This window comes from Hippocampus guttulatus, chromosome 2, assembly GCF_054856545.1.
Source record: "Hippocampus guttulatus isolate MCC_2025c chromosome 2, RoL_Hgut_1.0, whole genome shotgun sequence".
In the NCBI taxonomy this organism is placed as follows: domain Eukaryota; kingdom Metazoa; phylum Chordata; class Actinopteri; order Syngnathiformes; family Syngnathidae; genus Hippocampus; species Hippocampus guttulatus.
The window spans coordinates 22,917,182-22,933,916 of NC_141262.1; the positions used below are offsets into that span (position 1 = coordinate 22,917,182).

Here is a 16,735-nt window from a genome sequence, read left to right on the forward strand (position 1 = left end):
ACAAAACCCAGCATTTGAAATGTTGAAACGTACGTTGACAATAAGAAGGTATAGGCGAAATAAGACAAACGCACAACATATACAGTATATATTATTTACTTGATTGCATAAATGCGGCGAGCAAGGGCCGCAACGTCACTGTGACGTAACGCAAAGAAACATCTTGGACTCGTGTTTCGACGTCACGAGCACCACGGCGCCTTGAAACATCGCAGTACACTCTGCAGACACCAACGACAAGAGGTGAGCGTTCTGATCTATCTGAGGTATTATTACTACAACAAAGTCTCACAAATATTAGTCTTTCCGCGGGTAATTGAACAGTAAGAGGACACGGCACAATTTCACTACAGGTCATCTTGCGGAGTGTGTCATGAACGTCTCATTTCGTCTTGTCATTTTCACTTTACTCGATTAGAATATAGCTTTTTGCGTGTTTTTAAATTATGCAGGGAATGGCATCTTAGAATATTAGTCAGACCATTATGTTATTTTTAAAAACTATTTGTCCGTGTGTTGCGGCGTTGCTGTGATGGTAGCATGTAGCATTTTTTAGCAGATAACCGGATGTCCGAGGTCGCATGAATGCGTCTCGCCTCATCGACTCATAAATGTCTTTGGTTTTCACGTCAATCCCACAGCGCTGTCTGACCGCCCCGCACTGTCGTGTAGCTTGCGGAAATTTCTAGGAAGAAACGCAGTGCGAAACAACAGCACAACACGCAGAGGGTTCGAAAGGTGGATTGTGTCCACGGACGCGTCACGTGGGAGCTAACCCGACAGGTGCACCGCGGCTTCGGGACTGTTCGCCTCAACCAGTGATCCCAGGTGGTCGGTGGTCATCGCCTACAGGGAAAGATAGCCTCGCTTTTGGCCGCGGAGCTTCTACAACAAGCCGTCTGCTTTCCCCTTCATCAAGGTGAGTATACGGCAGCACCCAAATCACAAGCTCCCTAAGAGGATTTACTGCTGTCGCTATCAAACTAGCTTTTTGTAGACTTTGGTATTTTGTACTTTGGACTTATATCTTGTGTGTCCATCGTGTCCTTTGGTGTTGCTCTTAAATACAAAATTAACAACTTGTCGTAGGGACATTTTATGTTTCAACTGCATGTTTTGTCACACCGTCATGCCGACGGTTAATGTAAATGTAGATTGTAACACAAGGCATTTTACGCATATGGTGTCTCACTCGGTGTGAACACCAAGGGGCGCTGGTTAAAATGATTACTTATCGAAGAGGAAGATGCAAGCCTGGTGGTGTACGGGTTGCTAAGATATCGCTCAGACTGTTCAATACAAAATCAAAAGAATTCAAAGAAATACAAAACTGCTTCTTGAGAATGCTGCAGGTTATAAACTGAAGCTGATGGAACAACTGAAGAGAAACCGAGCCGAAAGTGTGCTGACATGGCTCCTCCTGTTGCAGTATCGGGGCTTTTTTTTTTAATGATTACAGTAGTGGCACAGAGAACAGGTATCGGTCCAACCGCAGTTGAAAATAAATTCTGAACATGCTTGTCACTATTCTTTCCACCGATTAAAAAAACAACAATTCTGATAAAATATAAATAAAGTGTAAAAAGTTAGACTCGAATATTTCTTTCAGTAATATGCAGGGTAGGTGAAAAGTAAAGAGTTGTTAAAAATTTGTAATAAACCCATCAAGTGATTGGTCATCATGAAAATAAGAAATACCTAATAATGTTTATTAAAATGTTGCTCAGATCTGTTGTCTAGTCATGAGGGAAGTCAGGGGTCAGTGCTTGGTCCAAAACTATTCATCTTATATATAAATGATATCTGCAAGGTCTCAAAACAATTTAAATGTGTCCTATTTGCTGATGATTCAACTTTCTACTGTTCTGGAATAAATCTGAAACAGCTCCTGACAACCGTAGAAAACGAATTAAACAAATTAAAAAACTGGTTCGACAGAAATAAATTGTCACTTAACCTGAAAAAATCGAAGTTAATTGTTTTTGGCACAAGACCAATCAAACACCAAGCTAAAATTATGGTAAACTCAATTGAGATAGAAAGAGCGTATGAAATTATCGGATTAGTAATAGACTCAAAACTATGTTGGAAGCCACATATCGATAACGTAAAAAGAAAAATAGCCAAAACCGTAGGGATCCTCTACAAAACCAAGGAAGTGCTAAATAAGAGATCTTTGTACACATTATACACTTCATTATCCATCCATCCATTTTCCAAACCGCTTGATCCTCATTAGGGTCGCGGGGGGTGCTGGAGCCTATCCCAGCTGTCTTCGGGCAGTAGGCGGGGGACACCCTGAATCGGTTGCCAGCCAATCGCAGGGCACACAGAGACGAACAACCATCCACGCTCACATTCACACCTAGGGACAATTTAGAGCGTTCAATCAGCCTGCCATGCATGTTTTTGGAATGTGGGAGGAAACCGGAGCACCCGGAGAAAATCCACGCAGGCCCGGGGAGAACATGCAAACTCCACACAGGGAGGCCGGAGCTGGAATTGAACCCGGTACCTCTGCACTGTGAAGTCGACGTGCTAACCACTGGGCTACCGGGCCGCCACACTTCATTATTATTACCATATATGACCTGTGTGGAAATATGGGGAAATGCCTGAAAAACAAACACACTCCCTATTCTCAACCTACAAAAAAAAGCAATTCGAATTATTAATAGATCAAAATATACGGAACCCACAAATCCACTATTTATCAAATTAAATACGATGAAATTTTATGACCTGGTTGACTTTAAAACCGCCCAATTAATGTACAAAGCACACAATAACCTGCTCTGCCAAAACATTCAGAAGTTTTTCGAAATTCGAGAAAGCAGCTATGATTTAAGAGGTACCAACTTATTCAAAAAACTCAAAACAAGAACAAACATCAAGCAAAGAAGTGTATCTATCAAAGGTGTTAATCTGTGGAATAATCTCGAAACGGACCTGAAAATGAGTAAATCGCTTGCTGAGTTCAAAAACAAATTCAAAAAAAAGTACAAACAACCTACATCAATCAGAGTTAAAATGATAAATTCTAAACATTAAATATAATGATAAATCAGAACTAAGTTGATAAATAGAGAAAGGTATATAAATATCCATTATGAATACAAGAGAAAATTGACACAAGAGTGTCAGGGTGTGGAAGTATATAATCCCGATACAAACCAAAAGTTGTAAAAATATCACGGTTAAGGGTAAAGTATGAGCCTTAATGGAGACTTCTTTCTTCTTACTTTTTTCTTTTCTGATTGATATAAAAATGATTTATTAGATACAATCACATAACGGGGTAGGACTAGATAAGTTTTTTACTTCTTCCTACTCCCTTGAACATAATAACTGTGTTGAATGAAGATTGATTTCTTTCTTTTTACTTTTTTTTATCTACCTTATTTTCTGTCAAATTATTACTGTATATATGTTTTATGTTCAATAAACAAACAAACAAGTAAATTTCATCAAGGCAAGTACAGATAGCGTAAAAATCGTAAGAATTTTTCCATAATAAATTCTCACTACATTTTCTTTTATCCTTTTCCTCAAGCGCTTTGAGCAAGGGTTTTATACAATACATCTTTATTTATATTCACCCTGGACTGGACTGGCGGGTAGGCGCTCTGTGTTTTCATTTCTGACAAAGTGTATTGTTGAATTTGCCAGCCATCTCTCATCTCTCCTCACTTGTGCCGCTCCTCAGCGCCGTCGCCAGTATGGCATCAGGCTCGTCGGACCATTCCAACGTCCTCCAAGAGGAGCTGACCTGCCCCGTGTGCTTGGACGTCTTCCACGACCCGCGCCTGCTTCCATGCGGCCACAACTTTTGTAAGATATGCCTGGATCGGCTGCGGCGGTTAACGGATCAGAGCCGCTTCCAATGCCCGGAGTGCCGCGACAGCCACCGCTGCAACAGGAGCTTTCAGAAGAACTTCAAGCTGGCCAACATAGCTTTTGATTTCCGCCGCCGCCGCAGAGCGGCCACTGCCGCAGCCAATGCGTCAGCGCAGGCTTTTAAAGATTGTGTCGCAGTCATCCCCACTGGCCAGCGAGACTGCGTCCCGTGTGACTACTGCCCTCCTCCCGCCACAGAGTCGTCAGGCGCTGGCGCCTCTGCAGACGCTGGCGGCTCTCAAGAAAAAGGAGACATGCAGGCGGGTGCCACCGCCTCCAACATGGCAGTCAAAATGTGCCTCAAGTGTGAGGTGTCCATGTGTCCGGAGCACGTGAAACCGCATCTGGAGCTGCCGGCGTTTCGAGAGCATCCGCTGACAGAACCCATTAGGGACTTCTGGAAGAGAAAATGCCCTGACCATGATGAGATTTTCAAGTATGTGTCGGAGAAGGTGCACGCTCTGCGAAGACTTGACAACGCTCCCTCAGAAAGTCTCAATTCCGGTTGTTCTGCAGGTACTACTGCCTCCATGATGAAGTGTGCGTGTGCAACGCGTGCACCATCGAAGGACGTCATGCAGGACACACAATCAAGACACTGAAGAACACCATGGTAGACATCAAGGTGCGACGCGGCGCGTTCATTCGGCTTCCTCAAATATACCCATTTTCATTTGCTATCATCCAATAAGCATCTATACCTTCAATCTTGAGGCAACGTAATGCCACACGGCACTAGTTATTATTCGAGCCCAATTGATAAGGATTTTTCCTATGCTCATTTTTGACAGAAAAAAAATACAGATTAATCAGAAGATTTAAGAAAAATACATGAAAAAAAATCGATGGATGCCAATTCTACATAGCTTTGAGCTATTTGTGGGCCAGCCTGGTGCCTATTTCCCACGAATAGCGGGGATTGTTAGGGGGAAAAATGTTTTTGTCTCCTATAGATCGCAATATAGCATTTTTCTTTAAAATTTAAACGAATGGCAATTCTGTCAACGGTTAAGAATACATCAAGTTAAAAACAATCATAGCCGATGATGTTGGCCGATGTTTGAAGGGCCATCATCGCCAATTAATCGCCCAACCCCGAGCGTTAACAGATTTGTTCTCATCTTGAAGACTTGAGATTGGTTAAAAATTTGTTGAAATCACATGACACAGGGACAAAGCAATAGTGTGGACCTCTGAAAACAGTGCTTGACGAAGCCATTTTGCTGCCCTCTAGCAGGAAGTTTTACACAAGCAGCTTAACAAGACCCAGAAGAAGTACGCCATTGCCAAGAGAACGTATCACGAGCAGACCGAGAGGGAGAAACAGAACAAGGTGAGGAGGGAGGCTCCGGTATGTCACGTGATCCGTTCTTTCCCGTGACAAACACCCCCCCCCCCTGTCCGTCTCCCCTGTAGAAATTCATGGAGGACTCCGAGGCCTGCTTGACCAGGCTACGTCAGGATCTAGAGGAGAAAGTGTCGGCCTTTGTGAGCCGACTGATGGAGTGCGTGCGCACCAACTGCGAAACCAATGGGCCCACCATCCAGAAGAACATCACCCGCATCTGCCAGGACCTGACGCGTCTCCGCGAGGTGCGTTGCGGCATCGAAGGCCTCATGGAGGAAAGCGATCCGTTCCGCTTCATTGAGGTGAGTTAGTTCTCCGTAGACAAGTTTGTGCCCACCCGTCTCTTGGTTTCATGACCGTGTCTCATGTTGTGACCCCGCGCCCTCCTCCAACCAGGCCTACAAGACCACAGGAAAACAGTGAGTTTCAAATTCTGCATTGCAATGTGGTATGGATGGCATAATGTCATTTGAAGAGCTCAGTTTTTTTTTGAAGCAGTACTTTCACTTTACTTTACTTCTGTACGCCAGATGTCATAAATTGCTGAAGAAGAACATGTTCCACCCTGAATACGTGGACATAGATCCAGCGCTTCTGGGCATCATGATGGAGGAAGAAATGCAAAAGTTCCTCAACCTGGATCTTACCTTTTACATCTTTGCTGCCATCAACTTGATATGTAAGACAGTCCGTCCACTCCCATCGACCTGAGCGGCCACAATTGTTGCTGAAATGTTTTCTCCCATCAGGTCAACACAATGATAACGAGGAGGAGCAAGGTGAAAATGAGGACATGGCCAGGCAGACGGACCAAGACGGCAAAGCTGATGACGGCAACGACCTTGATGACGGCAGTGAGGAAGAGATGAGCGGGGAGGAGGAGGAGGATGATGAGGAGGAGGAGGAGGAGGAAGAGGAAGGGCAGGAGAATGAAGGTCATGAACTGAGTGATTCGGATGAACTTTACATTCCCGAAGAAGAAGAGGAGGAGGAAGAGTCAGAAGAGGGGGAAGAGGGGGGAGAGGAAGCTCAGGAAGAGGACTATGAAGACATTGATGATGGGGAAGAGCTAGATTAGCCACACGTACACACATGCGCGGATACGCACGCACACACAGTTGAATATAGAATCCAAGGCTTGAACTCGACTCCAGTCTGTAATTTTTCCTACCGTGTTGCTGAGTCTTTGCCTCATTAAAAAAAAAGCAGTTAGAAATGAAAATCTCCCTTGTGGTGGTTTCACATTATCACAGTGTTTACGTGGCTTTTATCCTCCCACATTTCAAAAAACACGTTCGGTTAATTGTAGACTAAATTGAATGTGACCGCTTGCTTGTCAATATCAGAACCGATGATGAACTGGCGATCAGCCCAGGGCGCACCCCGCCTCTTGGCTCTCGCCCAAAGCCGGCTGGAGACAGTGGAATTTTTATTGCATCGCATTAATGCCTTCATGCATGCGAGTTAGCCAAAGAGTTCAAAAATATATTTTGTGTGCAGAAATAGAAGATGGTTTGCATTGCGCTAACAATTAAGATCAGCAACTGAATGATTGCGTTGTGTTTTATTTCTTCCAGCGGTGCAATGTTCCCTTGAGCAAGAGAATTTGCACTTTCAAAATTGAATGGATTGCTATGCTATGTTGGGCCTACAAAATTTGAATGTTGAATCGAAGTATGTTTTGATACAGGTGATTTTGTGCAATTGTTAATAAAATATTTTTTGAAATGAAAGTTTGTGTTGTCAGAATAAATTTTTGATCATATAATTATATTTTCTCAAAATATATGTAGAAATAAAATGGGAAGCAAACATTTTGCATGCGCCCTTAAATTTTTGATCATATAATTATATTTTCTCAAAATATGTGTAGAAATAAAATAGGAAGCAAACATTTTGCATGCGCCCGCACATGCACGCACACGCACATAGGAATTTTGTTCTATACACGGACACGTGAAGGCACGTACCAACTTCCGGTTAGCTCTCCCGATTGGCACTTCTAATAACAACCATCGGTCATCGTGTGTTGCAGTGTTCAAATATGAATCCTGTCTTGCGAAAGGTATGTATGTATGTATGTATGTATGCATGCTTGCTTGTTTGTTTGTTTGTTTCACACTTCACCTGCTGATTATTTTTTGTTTTTAAAAGGTCATCAACTTTTGCTTCCTTCATGTTGGCGTCCTTCGCAAAAGTGATTAGAATTTAAAAACAAGTTTTATATGAAACGTTGAATAACAATCACCACCAAGTCCGGTTTTATTTATTTTTTGACAGAGTGTTCTTCCCTATTTGCGCATTGTAATAAGACTAAACAGATGACATACAGTATATATTTTGATTTCCCGAAAAAGAGGACCCTCGGCTCGGCTGAGATACTGAAATGATACCCCAAAATCTCATGGGTTATTACATTTGCAATATCAGCGATATTGTGATATGTATCACGTATCTAAAGAAATCATATCTTTATTCTCTCACGAAGAAATTGTTTACATGAATGGATGTTTTTCTGTGTCGATATAAGCTTTGAGCTCTCCGACCAGCACCTTGACTAGACATATAAACATTTTCCTGCGAGCTTTACACACTGTTATCTTTATCTCTGTATTGTCACTGTCCTTAACTCCGTATCGTTAGTCAGGGGCGCACTTACTGCAGTTGTATTCGGCTTTTTACCAAGTAAACATAACGCACCTGTCGGTCCAGTGACTTCAACCACAGCGGTGAAACACAGACAAACGGGATGTCATTCCATCCATTTTTTAGCGGCAAACAGTTGCCATTCACACTTGTGACTGCTGATTGCCTTCTCTTTCGGGTTCTCCCCGCCCGAGGCCAGCATCCACGTCACACTTAATAGTCTGATTTTTTTGTTTGTTTGAATTAAGCAGGTGCTGAGTCAAGCGCTGTTACTCTGCAGGCAAGTACCCCCACATTGCTCTGTTTCGAACTTCCTTTTGTGTTGACTCCTTCTTTTTGCCTTTGAAGGGCTCCAGTGTGCTCCCAACTGACTGCGTGGGGTAAGGCCACACGAGAAATGTGCATTACGGTACGACTCCTGCACATTGGTTACGTGACACGTTGCTGTGCGGCGTGCAGGAGGCGTGGCTCAGACTCAAGAAAGGCGATACAGAGGCTCTCGGACCGAAGGCATTGGGAGATGGCGGCATCTCTTATCCAGAGAAGCGGTCAGTGGCGGGCTCGAAGCTTGAATGCGATTCCATCACCACAGCTCTGAAATAATTCAGCTTCATGTTCAGCCAAAGAAAAAGAAAGACAAGCATCAAATGCAGAACATCACGGCCCCCACAAGCGTGGCATACGGCACCCTCAACGTCAATGTGTCGGGCTATGACATGACCGTGGTGGAACACTACGCTCAGTATATCCACAACCTCTGCAACCGCCTCGGCATCAGTGTGGCAGAAAGGTGACGCCGGGAAAACAAATCTTTTGATTGGTGAAAAGCTGGCGCGGTGTAAAATCCCATGTATGTTGTTCCTCCCGCTCAGCTATGCGCTGCCTACCCAAAGCACCGAGGTGATGCTGATGCAGGAGAGTGGCACCAAGATGTACGTCGACTCACTTATCAAGACGCATAAACGTGTCATTCAGGTAAAACATGCAAGAGTTGGAAAAAAAACAAAAACATCACATGATTTTGTTTTATTGTTTCGGACAACACGCTGCCACTTATTCATGGTGTTTAAAATCAGTTCTCGAGTCACAGAAGTTGAAATATATGAGATCGTGTTGCGCATTTTAAATGGCACATCTAAAAAAAGTCTTGCGTTAATCATCTACACGCAAATGTTGAGGACAAAGTTTCGGAAAGGCTTCATATTCAGTCGTGTTTTCCCAAATTAAGCGGTTAAATGACTGACAGCAACATTTTCATATACAGTAATCCCTCGTTTTTCGCGGTTAATGGGGACCGAAATCACTCGCGATAAACGAAAATCCGCGAAGTAGCGAACCCCCCGTATAGGTATATGTACATGTGTATGAGTATAAATAATCATTATAAGGCCAAATTTAATGGTATACATGCATGTTTGTAGTAATGAACATAACTTAATGCTATATACTAATATATTTAAACATGTATAAGTTAGGTTAGTGTATAAGTAACGAAATACAGTAAACACATACATATAGTACTGTATGTGTTGCTCTATGTGACTCGCTGTTGTTTTGCTGACTTTCACTGCCTCTCGCGGACCTTTTGCGGACTTTTTGCGTCATTTTCGCTTTTTTTTTAAAATGAAAATCCGCAATGCACCTAGGCCGCGATTAAACGGACCGTGAAATAGCGAGGGATCACTGTAGTTGAGTAGGGAAGTATGCTTTTTGAAAATGTCCATCCACAGTGATACCTTGAGATATTTAATTTGCGGCATGACCAAACTCCGTGGTAATGCGACACCTGCAGTTAAGCAGCTTGAAGGCGAGGCTGTGTCCCGTCTTGATGGACGTCCTTGTGAAGAACCAGCCGGAGGGGGTCCACCTGTCAGTCAAGGAGGTGAGTTGGCTTTGATGGACGACATCCTCTCCCACATGTACACAACATTATGTTTCCATTTGTCTTTTTACCCACAGCACGCGGAGGCCGACTTCCTGGCCCGCTTCAAGGCGCGACCCGAGCTGGAGGGTCTCGTGGCTCAGATAGGCCAATAGGCTGTGTGCAAAAAAAAAAAAATTTTGTGGGTAAAATTTGTTTTGGCATTGTATGCTGAATTTGAAAAAATAAAATCATGTCAGCTGTTCCCTGATAGTGTTTTTCGTTTATTCCCCATGGGGGAAATACAGTCATTATCAAGTGTGAGTTTGAGAATTAATCATTGATTTGAGTTGAACATTTCCTCTCCCACTTTGTGTTCAGTGTTTGTGTCTTTGACAGGAAGTTGACTCGGGGCGCTGCATGCGTATGTCAAACGTATGCCAGGCAGACGGCATCAAAAGGAGAAGTGAAAGTAACAAATTACATGTGACATCACGTAACTTTTTTTGGGGAGGTCATCACATCAGGTCTAAAGCTGCATTTGCTTGAGAAACAGCGCGGAAGAAGAAAATCCAGCCGTGATAGCCACACATGTGGTGCCGAATGTGTAAGTCTTTTTTGCATTTGTGGACCTTTTACAGAAGAAAATCAGTTGATGCTGTGATTGAATCTATCAGTCTAATGCCGTCTCTCATTTCCTCTGTCCTACACTGATGAAAGTGGGGCAAATGTTTCTCTGTGTGAAACATTCTTTCAAGGAAGTGTGCGTGTTTCATTGAACTGTACTGTACTTTCGTAGCTCTCAATGATTCGGTTGAAGAAATTAATTATGGCATATTGCCTTTAGTTTATCATGCCAAGAGCCCCAGTAGTATTTATTTATTTATTTTACTAGAAAGATTATTTACAATTAAAAAAAAAAAATTACAGTCAAATTCTCGTCGTTGAGTAGCAGACATGTCAGCGGCTAACAGTGCTAATTAGGTTGTTAGCTCCATCCTAACCGTGCTAGTTAATTATCAGGGTGTCCTGTGTTCTGAATAGTTTACTCGCTCTTATCATTAATGAGGAATTTATATTTTGTGGACTTTATTATTGACCCATCTGGCCGAAGGAAAGCTTTGGAGCACTACACTGCGTGTATATTATGTCATTACAGTCACATAGTTGGAATATAGCCTGCTGGATCAAGGTCAGCCAGGGGAACTATTGTAACAAATAGACTCCATTGTTGGAAGCAGTTTGTTTTACAAAATCGATACAACGCATCTTGATGGGCCCAATATCGTGGATGACCTCAGTTATTTGCTGAAAATCTGGTCTCGCTCCTGTGTTGCGCTCAGGACAAAACAATAAAAGCACCACTTTGGCGTCCTCTGGTGGAATTTTGTCCTGTTAAATTTCTTTCATTTTTGGTGGCGTTTTTCCCCACTATCTGTATTTGAAGTGTCCTGTTTTGTTGGCGGTTCTTGAATACGCATTCAAAAGTAAACATTTGTTTCAGCTTCTGTCTGCTACCTGACAGCCAGTGTAGACTAATTTTCCTGTACTATTTACCTTTGTGTGTAAATGCCAAGATGTGAGTTTCATGACCTCATAGTTTGTGTAAAATGATGGTGTATTTGTTCCCTCATGTGTGATGTCACATCAGTTTGTGCTAGCTATTGATAAGCCTGTCAGTTTTTTATAAAATAATTGGGTACATGCTAGTTGCATCTTGCGACGTCTATAAGTATCTTCAAAGTCAATTGTTCACAGATGTTCATTATTCATAGCAGGGCTTGCTCCCTATCCCCAGAGAAAAGCATGGGTTTATAATACTTATACAGAAGCATGAGCAGTTTGCTTCTTGTTCTGTTATTTTGCGAATTGGCAGCAGAGAGGTAAATTGACTTGTACGAATGGTGTCAGCTAGCCACTAATGGCGTTTAGTTCCTTGCTAGTTGTGTTGGTCAATTAGCAGCTAGCTGCAAGCCGTATCCTCGAGATGCCAGCGAAATGTTGTCCGCTAGCTCCAAGCTAGACCAGGGGTGAGCAATTCATTTTCCAAAACGGGTTGGATGTTCACAGAGATTTGTGTCACGATTAAATGAAACAATGATGCCGTTAATGGAGTGAATGGCAAACGGCATGTTGAAAGCCACCGACATTCAATAGAAAGAGAGATTTATTTCGACTTCATAAAAACTTTGTGAGGTGCCAGTCAGGGCGGAATGTGGCCCACGGGTCATTCTTTGACCATAGTCTGTGCTGGTCTAATGATTGACAAGCTCACGGTAGTCCCGTAGCTCAGATCGAGTCAAGTGTCTCGCGTCAGTGCCCGGCCATGCGATGACATTCGAATTGGCGCCAAGATGAGTGATGAGCCGCTGTTGGAAGAGAAGCTGATCAAGCGATCGCAGCAGAAGAGGAGGATGTCTCCACTCAACTACAAGGAGAGGCTGTTTGTCCTGACCAAGAACAGCCTCAGCTACTACGACGGCAGGGCGGAGGTAACGCTACTCTTTTGTCATCATTCGTGCATAGGAAGTAAAGCGCAACTAAGAAATTGTGTTCTTGTTGTCCACAGAAAAAGTTCCAGAGAGGCTCCATCGAGCTAAGTCGCATCCGATGCGTGGAGGTGGTCAAGGATGAGGGTGGGCTCAACCCCTGCCAGAACAAATATCCTTTCCAGGTTGGCCGTGTGAGCTCATTTACGAAAATGCAGCTCCTTTTGAACGTTACCACAACCACACTGAAAAAAGAGCCACTCCTCTCCCAAAAAAAAAATTAAAAAAAATTAGCCCATATATCGTCAAGCATGAGTTACGGTGTATCCAAAAAGTCTTCACCGTGCTTCACGTTTTACACATTACAAACTATTCCAGAAAGTGATTGAATAGGTTTTACAACACACCATGAAGTTAAGGTAATAAAACTATTTTTGTAATTTCTACAAATGTATTCAAAAGGGAAGTCAAGTCAAAAATGTTCCCAACCATAAAATGTCTGATGCGCCCCCTAGTCTAAACTCAGCATTCTGATTAATATTGCGTTTGTGGAATATGATTTTAAGTGGCTATCTTGACCGAGGCAACCGCTTTGCCACTTGCTGTCAACTGAAAATGACATCACAAAGTCTCAGCACTTAGGTAACGACCAGTCACGGCTTACCTGTTTTCTGGGTTTGCTCATGTAACCTTCGCAAGCACCGCGTGTGCCGTCATTGTCAATTCTGTCATTTGGTCTCCATCAACAAAGTGAGAAACGCATTGCAAACGTTTCTGACAAGTGCAATGCTTCCAAAAAGTTACTTGAGTGAACATACCATGTGGTGCTAATGTTTGAAAACAATTCTACAGGTGGTGCACAACACTAACACGCTGTATGTGTTCACGCCAAGCCACAACAGCCGGAGTGCCTGGGTCCAGCGAATGAAAGAAGGTCAGTTTTTTTGCTTTTCTCAGCATTCAACCGTTGCGCCACTGTCAGCCAGAAACTTGTCGGATGACGCCCGTGCGTTTGCAGAGATCCGAGACAACCGGGAGATCCTGACCAAGTTCCACCCGCAGTTCTGGTGGGAGGGCGAGTGGCTGTGCTGCCGTCAGGAGGAGAAGCAGGCCCCGGGCTGTGAGGAGTACAACCCGTTTGGAGGTGGTGAGCGGCCGCCGTCCCATCATTCCAAAAGCTTGCTCAAACAATATACGAGACGATTCGCACTCTCACTCTTCTTCCCCTTTCCGTTCCTCTTTTGCAGCTTCCAGGAAACCGCTGCCCCCGATTCCCGCTGAGGACGGCACATATGGGAGGGTGACCGCCCATTCGCGCGTTCCCGCACACGCCCAAAAGTCCCCCTCCTTCCCACAGCACCTGCAACCGCTCCTTCCCGAGACTTGCGACTATGATGAGGAGACCGTGGTGGCGCTATATGACTTTGAGGGCAGCGAGCTGCACGACCTCAGTCTTGTCAAAGGAGGCGAATACGTCATCGTGGACCGTTGCGATGTCAACTGGTACAAAGCGCGCAACCAGGACGGGTACGTTGGCAGGTTTTGGGATGCACTCATACGTGTCACATTTTACACACTGTTACCAGATGAGACTTTTAGGATAATCATCATCATCATCATCATCATCTCTCTACCTACACAGGGAGGAAGGCTACATCCCGAGTAACTACGTTGCTGAGAAAGAATCCGTGAACCTGGCGCAGTTTGCGTGAGTCATTCTAATCACTTTTAGAGAGAAGGCTAAGCCGTTTAAAAGCATCCAGATGAACGCGTGTGTGTTTTTGTGCGCGTTTCTCCGTCACGTGTGCAAGCTGGTACAGCAAGCATGTCAACAGGAACAAAGCTGAAGAGCTCCTGCGGAAAGAGGTGAGGACTTCTGGGTATCCCCTCTTGATACGTTTTCACAGGTTGTTCTGACAGATATCGTTAAAGTGCATGCAAATTTTTTGTGGTCAAATACGTTCTCAATGTTTTGAAAAATGCCCGCTGTGTCTGTCGCCCCCTACAGGACAAAGAGGGCACCTTCATTGTCAGAGAGTCCAGCACCAGGGGAATTTACACGGTGTCGCTCTACAGCAAGTCCGTGGCAGGGTAAGCGCCTCGCGCTCGCCCCCTCCCCCGTCGACCCGACGGACGACAAAGGATGTCACGATTGTCGCATTGTTTTGCAGGAATGGAGGCGGCGGTATTAAACATTACCGCATCAGGGAGACCAAAGGCTCGCCCAAACAGTTTTACCTGGCGGGGAAGCACGTGTTCCAATCCATCGCTGAACTCATCACGTACCATCAACACAACGCGGCAGGTGCACCACAGAGATTCTATTGGTCAACAGTTACATTTTTCTCGCGCACGGTAGATGACGTGCAGCGTAACAATAATAGAACAACTCTCATCACGTCAGGCCTGGTCACCAGATTGAGATATCCTGTTGGGAAACAGGACAGGTCCGCTCCGTCCACAGCCGGCTTCAGCTACGGTGGGACTTGTTTTTTTTTTTTGTGTGTGTGATAATACTGCTGAGATGAAATTAGATTTACGATATTTATTGTGACATCCGGTCCGATAGAGAAGTGGGAGATCAACCCCAGCGACTTGACCTTCATGAAAGAGGTCGGCAGCGGTCAGGCCGGGGTGGTGCGGCTCGGCATGTGGAGGGCACAGCACAAAGTTGCCATCAAGGCCATCAAACAGGGCGCCATGTATGAAGAGGACTTCATCGAGGAGGCCAAGGTCATGATGTACGTTAGAAAAGACAACGAGGAACCCCAGAGGTCTTCGCAATGGCATGTTTGGACAGTTGTAATCTCGCTTTGCCGTCGCCACCAGGAAGTTGTCCCATCCCAAGCTCGTGCAGCTGTACGGCGTGTGCAGCCAGGAGCGGCCCATCTACATCGTCACCGAGTTCATGGAGCACGGCTGCCTGTTGGACTTCCTGCGCAGTCGGCGGGACTGCATGGGCGCCGCCTCGCTGCTGAGCGTCTGCCTGGACGTGTGCGAGGGCATGCAGTACTTGGAGAGTAGCAGCTTCATTCACAGAGATCTGGGGGCCAGAAACTGCCTGGTGAATGATGCCCTGGTTGTCAAGGTGTCTGACTTCGGCATGGCCAGGTGAGCATGCCGTCTTTTGTCGGCCATTAAGTGAATGAAGCGGTTATTGGCAGATCTCCCGCTTTTGTGCCGTAGGTACATTTTGGATGACCAGTACACCTCGTCCTTGGGGTCCAAGTTCCCCGTGAAGTGGTCGCCTCCAGAAGTCTTCAACTTCTGCAAATACAGCAGCAAGTCGGACATCTGGTCCTATGGTCGGACGCCGCGACCGACCATAAACCTCAGATGAATTTTCTTGCACGTTTAGCGGATGTAGATTTACTTTCTGCCCTTACCTTTGCATTTTCGTCACTCTGACCGTGCAGGGGTGCTGATGTGGGAGGCGTTCACCGAAGGCCGCATGCCATTTGAGCACAGTGACAACCACGAGGTTGTTGCCTTGGTAACAGAAGGTCACCGCCTCTACAGGCCCAAGCTTGCCACCGAGGCCATCTATGACATCATGCAGATGTGCTGGCAGGAGGTCGGCCCCACCCCACACACATGATGTTGTTTCTTTGTACAACCGGATAACTCTTCCTTCTGTGTCCACAGAAACCTGAGGACCGTCCGTCCTTCTCCCAGCTGTGCCTCATGATCTCTGATGTCCTGGAGGGTGATGGCACACTCGCCAACTGACAGGTGTCATTATCCACGCCTCACAAAGAAGACTGTCCCTTTAAATTTTAAAGGTCCGCGGACCAACCGCCGGTCCGCGGATCCGCAGGGCATTTGGTACCGAGCCGCGCAGAAAGAATTTGCCTTAATTCCGTTTTATTTATTTCGGAATACGAAAAATGTTTTATTTTGAAAAATTACCGGATTCTCCGTTACATCCGTCTGTGTCACGCTTGACTCACGTCAAACCACGCTTCTCCGTCACGTGACCGATTACGCTCAAAACAAAACGTTGGAGGTAGCAAAATGAGTTTAAAAACTACTGGAGATCGCAAATGACGGCGGCTTTAAAAGTACGTTTGAGACAACTGGATTAAAGTTATGGCTGAATACTCTGAGATCGCCACAATAGCACTGTTGCTATTTCCGACATCCTACCTGTGTGAGGTGGGGGGGGGGGGGGGGGTTCTGCAGCAACGGCGACTAAAACAAAATTACGAAGTAGACATGGACATAAACCACACACATGAGGTGTCATTGTCTCCTATTACCCCGAGATGGGACCGTCTAGTTGCAGAAAATTAAGCTCGGGGCTGTGGTGAGTCGTCATTTTCATGCACTTTGAATTTGCGTTGTATCGTATTTTGAAGGCATTAAACATTACCATAGCGATCAGTGTTGCGGCCAGATTAGACGCTCCTTGTGTTTATTATTATATTTCGAAAACAGCACAGTTTTCATGCAGCTCATACCATATTATTTTGTTGTATTAATCCGCCACATCTT

General features: G+C 44.8%; 3 protein-coding genes across 9 annotated transcripts; all 3 read left to right on the forward strand.

Moving 5' to 3' along the window:
• The first annotated feature begins 150 nt into the window (after positions 1-150).
• Positions 151-6,978, forward strand: LOC147209020 (E3 ubiquitin/ISG15 ligase TRIM25). 4 transcript variants are annotated; one of them, XM_086104060.1, is made up of 9 exons: positions 151-243; positions 673-919; positions 3,707-4,333; positions 4,414-4,522; positions 5,132-5,230; positions 5,314-5,547; positions 5,642-5,664; positions 5,776-5,924; positions 5,995-6,978. In XM_086104060.1, exons 3-9 carry the CDS (start codon positions 3,720-3,722, stop codon positions 6,321-6,323), a joined length of 1,557 nt encoding a protein of 518 aa, XP_085960186.1. In that variant the 5' UTR covers positions 151-243; positions 673-919; positions 3,707-3,719; the 3' UTR covers positions 6,324-6,978. The 4 variants fall into 4 exon arrangements, with proteins under 4 accessions (XP_085960186.1, XP_085960178.1, XP_085960203.1 ...); XM_086104052.1 differs by having other exon boundaries at positions 156-243; positions 642-919; XM_086104077.1 differs by having other exon boundaries at positions 156-243; positions 642-919; positions 5,135-5,230.
• A 216-nt stretch (positions 6,979-7,194) lies between these two features.
• On the forward strand, positions 7,195-10,017 carry mrpl48 (mitochondrial ribosomal protein L48). 2 transcript variants are annotated; one of them, XM_086104100.1, is made up of 8 exons: positions 7,195-7,310; positions 8,143-8,171; positions 8,240-8,271; positions 8,351-8,439; positions 8,512-8,681; positions 8,764-8,866; positions 9,684-9,773; positions 9,851-10,017. In XM_086104100.1, exons 1-8 carry the CDS (start codon positions 7,290-7,292, stop codon positions 9,926-9,928), a joined length of 612 nt encoding a protein of 203 aa, XP_085960226.1. In that variant the 5' UTR covers positions 7,195-7,289; the 3' UTR covers positions 9,929-10,017. The 2 variants fall into 2 exon arrangements, with proteins under 2 accessions (XP_085960226.1, XP_085960216.1); XM_086104090.1 differs by having other exon boundaries at positions 7,211-7,310; positions 8,140-8,171.
• A 144-nt stretch (positions 10,018-10,161) lies between these two features.
• Positions 10,162-16,638, forward strand: tec (tec protein tyrosine kinase). Of its 3 annotated transcripts, none has more exons than XM_086104134.1 (16): positions 10,162-10,359; positions 12,070-12,244; positions 12,322-12,426; positions 13,094-13,175; positions 13,260-13,388; positions 13,489-13,768; positions 13,884-13,949; positions 14,053-14,107; positions 14,250-14,332; positions 14,413-14,546; positions 14,646-14,720; positions 14,811-14,982; positions 15,071-15,352; positions 15,428-15,546; positions 15,658-15,815; positions 15,887-16,638. In XM_086104134.1, the coding sequence occupies exons 2-16, from the start codon at positions 12,107-12,109 to the stop codon at positions 15,968-15,970; spliced, it is 1,962 nt and encodes a 653-aa protein (XP_085960260.1). In that variant the 5' UTR covers positions 10,162-10,359; positions 12,070-12,106; the 3' UTR covers positions 15,971-16,638. The 3 variants fall into 3 exon arrangements, with proteins under 3 accessions (XP_085960260.1, XP_085960250.1, XP_085960268.1); XM_086104124.1 differs by having other exon boundaries at positions 10,163-10,359; positions 12,033-12,244; XM_086104142.1 differs by lacking the exon at positions 10,162-10,359 and having other exon boundaries at positions 10,366-12,244; positions 13,260-13,385.
• The last annotated feature ends 97 nt before the right edge of the window (positions 16,639-16,735 follow it).

What these genes read in the sequence shown, in the direction of transcription:
- LOC147209020 (XM_086104060.1), top strand. Translation starts at nt 3,720, where the DNA reads ATGGCATCAGGCTCGTCGGACCATTCCAACGTCCTCCAAGAGGAGCTG. An exon ending in ATCCGTTCCGCTTCATTGAG is followed by an intron (nt 5,548 to 5,641) that starts GTGAGTTAGTTC and finishes TCCTCCAACCAG; the next exon opens with GCCTACAAGACCACAGGAAA. An exon ending in TACAAGACCACAGGAAAACA is followed by an intron (nt 5,665 to 5,775) that starts GTGAGTTTCAAA and finishes TCTGTACGCCAG; the next exon opens with ATGTCATAAATTGCTGAAGA.
- tec (XM_086104134.1), top strand. Translation starts at nt 12,107, where the DNA reads ATGAGTGATGAGCCGCTGTTGGAAGAGAAGCTGATCAAGCGATCGCAG. An exon ending in AGAACAAATATCCTTTCCAG is followed by an intron (nt 12,427 to 13,093) that starts GTTGGCCGTGTG and finishes ACAATTCTACAG; the next exon opens with GTGGTGCACAACACTAACAC. An exon ending in TACAGCAAGTCCGTGGCAGG is followed by an intron (nt 14,333 to 14,412) that starts GTAAGCGCCTCG and finishes ATTGTTTTGCAG; the next exon opens with GAATGGAGGCGGCGGTATTA.
- mrpl48 (XM_086104090.1), top strand. Translation starts at nt 7,290, where the DNA reads ATGAATCCTGTCTTGCGAAAG. An exon ending in TGAATCCTGTCTTGCGAAAG is followed by an intron (nt 7,311 to 8,139) that starts GTATGTATGTAT and finishes GTTTGAATTAAG; the next exon opens with CAGGTGCTGAGTCAAGCGCT. An exon ending in CAAGCGCTGTTACTCTGCAG is followed by an intron (nt 8,172 to 8,239) that starts GCAAGTACCCCC and finishes TTGCCTTTGAAG; the next exon opens with GGCTCCAGTGTGCTCCCAAC.